Genomic DNA, 2,773 nt, shown 5'->3' on the forward strand with positions numbered 1-2,773 from the left:
GTTACATTAGCTTTACATTACTTGGCTTACACGCTCCCCCCGTGCCATAGTTTTCCACGGAAAGTTCAGCTCCATTAATTTTTGGCTGAAACCGAGTGCTATTTTTAGGTATTTTAAAAACACCCAAGGAAGAGCCTTGAGTTTTTATGGGGCAGAAGTTGAATTCTTCTGGTTGTTTTTTTTAATTTAGAGGAGTTGTTTTTTTTTGTTGTTTTTTTTTTAAACAATATGGAGAAAGCCAACAATAATTCATTTGCTAATCTTGGCTGTGTTCAACAGTTGCCTACAGCAGTAAGGGAGCCAAATCTGGAGGGCCCAAATCCATCAGATGCATTTACTGCAAAGTCAAAAGGTGATTTTGGCGGAGTTTTCTTAAAAACCGTTGCCCTTTGACCCCAGAAGCAGTCTGCTTCTGTTCTTCCTACTTACTTGAGGGGATGGCGTAGGCTGGTAGGGAGGTTTGGGGGGCTCCCCAGCCCTTCATGTTATAGGCAGACACCTGGACATAATAAGCTGTACCCTGTGAAGAAACAGCAAAGAATAAAGATACCGAAGCCCAGGTTCTGAGGTTTTGCTTGATTAAAAAAAAAATACAGGAAACCAGAAGTTGCCTTTAAGCTTTTACGTTTTTATTCAGCTGAACAAAGACGGGCTCCTCTAAAAGAGAGAAGCCCCGAATGACCAGCCAGCCGTGTGCTGCAGCTGCCAAAAAAGCCAACACAGTTCTAGGCTGCATTAACAGAGGGATAGAATCAGGATCACGTGAAGTGTTAATACCACTTTACAATGCCTTGGTAAGGCCACACTTGGAATACTGCACCCAGTTTTGGTCACCACGATGTAAAAAAGATGTTGAGACTCTGGAAAGAGTACAGAGAAGAGCAACAAAGATGATCAGGGGACTGGAGGCTAAAACATGTAAGGAACGGTTGCTGGAACTGGGTATGTCTAGTTTAATGAAGAGAAGGACAAGGGGGGACATGATAGCAGTGTTCCAATATCTCAGGGGCTGCCCCAAAGAAGAGGGAGTCAAGCTATTCTCCAAAGCACCAGAAGGCAGGACAGGAAACAAATAGATGGAAACTAACCAAAGAGAGAAGCAACTTAGAACTAAGGAGAAACTTCCCGACAGTTAGAACAATTAACCAGTGGAACAACCTGCCTCCAGAAGTGGTTGCTCAGCATCTGTGGCCATAGGGATGCTGTGGGGGTTGTAAGTGTAAAAAACGGTCATAAGTAACCTTTTTCAGTGCTGTTGTAACTAATAAACTGTTGTAAGTTAAGGACTACCTGAATGCAGGACGGTTCCCCAGATACAGAAGAAACTGCACATTTACTGCAGTGTGGGAAATGTCTAGGATCATTTACACCTCTGTAATAAGCTGCAAACTCAACGCACTCACCTGACATGGCAAGATAACGCAACCTGTTATTTTAAAGTCTCAAATCAAATATAGAATTTAACCAAGAGGGTAAGTCTTCCCCTGGCAGCTTTGCAAATTACATATATGAGGTCCTTGAAGCCACCGCAATTTTGTCACGGATCTTAAAATGGGCACCTTCAGTGCCAGCAACTGCAGCTTCCAACGCAGGGGGCGAAAATATACCCCATCGTTCCAGTGGGTGCATTGGTTGTTACCCAAAGGAGACTGACAGCGTTTGGGAAATCTTTGCCTGCCTGCTGTGGGGTGGGCAGAAGGTCACGGTGGAAAGGCCTTACGTCTTTGGAGTGAGAAAAGATTGGGGTCAGTTGGGGTCAAGCCCTGAAATAGCTTCCAGGTTCCACACCCCGCAAGGGATGCACTCACCGAGACAAGGCCGTGGATGGTGATCTGGAGTTTTTTCAGCTTGTCAATCACCATTTCGCCCAGCGGTGGGGAAAAAGAAGGAGAGCAGCTCCACTCGACTGCAATGACAAGAAGAGACCCCCCCCCCGGTCAGTAATTAGAGAGACAGTTGGTCTAGTGCAGGGGTAGGCAACTGTGGCTCTTTTATGATTCATGGACTTCAACTCCCAGAATTCCTGAGCCAGCATGGCTCAGCTTGGAAACCTCTCCCTTTCCCCTCAGCATGGCTGGCTCAGGAATTCTGGGAGTTGAAGTCCACGAGTCATAAAAGAGCCAAGGTTGCCTATCCCTGGTCTAGTGGTTAAGGCATCAGGCTAGAAACTGGGAGATGGGGAGTTCTAGTCCTATCTTAGATATGAAAGCTGGCTAGGTGACCTTGGGCTAATCACCAGGAGACGGTGAGTTCAAGTCCCACCTTAGGCATGAAAGCCGGTTGGGTGACTTTGGTTGAATCACCAGGAGACAGTGAGTTCTAGACCCACCTTAAGCATGAAAGCCAGTTGGGTGACTTTGGGTGAATCACCAGGAGACGGTGAGTTCTAGGCATGAAAGACAGTTGGGTGACTTTGGGTGAATCACCAGGAGACGGTGAGTTCTAGGCATGAAAGCCAGTTGGGGAACTTTGGGTGAATCACCAGGAGATGGTGAGTTCTAGGCATGAAAGCCAGTTGGGTGACTTTGGGTGAATCACCAGGAGACGGTGAGTTCTAGGCATGAAAGCCAGTTGGGTGACTTTGGGTGAATCACCAGGAGACGGTGAGTTCTAGGCATGAAAGCCAGTTGGGTGACTTTGGGTGAATCACCAGGAGACGGTGAGTTCTAGGCATGAAAGACAGTTAAGTGACTTTGGGTGAATCACCAGGAGACGGTGAGTTCTAGGCATGAAAGACAGTTGGGTGACTTTGGGTGAATCACCAGGAGACGGT

The 2,773-nt window shown here is 46.7% G+C and overlaps 1 protein-coding gene across 1 annotated transcript in view; it reads right to left on the reverse strand.

Moving 5' to 3' along the window:
• LOC107296826 (ankyrin repeat and fibronectin type-III domain-containing protein 1-like) overlaps positions 1–2,773 on the reverse strand; it is a gene marked incomplete at its 5' end in the record, with an annotated part of 33,078 nt that overhangs the window by 26,965 nt on the left and 3,340 nt on the right. Inside the window, 2 exons of the mRNA XM_015826177.1 lie at positions 430–520; positions 1,809–1,906. Coding sequence (XP_015681663.1) covers positions 430–520; positions 1,809–1,906 — 189 coding nt within the window. The remainder of the gene's footprint in view (positions 1–429; positions 521–1,808; positions 1,907–2,773) is intronic.

Source organism: Protobothrops mucrosquamatus, unplaced genomic scaffold (assembly GCF_001527695.2).
Source record: "Protobothrops mucrosquamatus isolate PMUCROS unplaced genomic scaffold, P.Mucros_1.0 scaffold2992, whole genome shotgun sequence".
Taxonomy (NCBI): Eukaryota; Metazoa; Chordata; class Lepidosauria; order Squamata; family Viperidae; genus Protobothrops; species Protobothrops mucrosquamatus.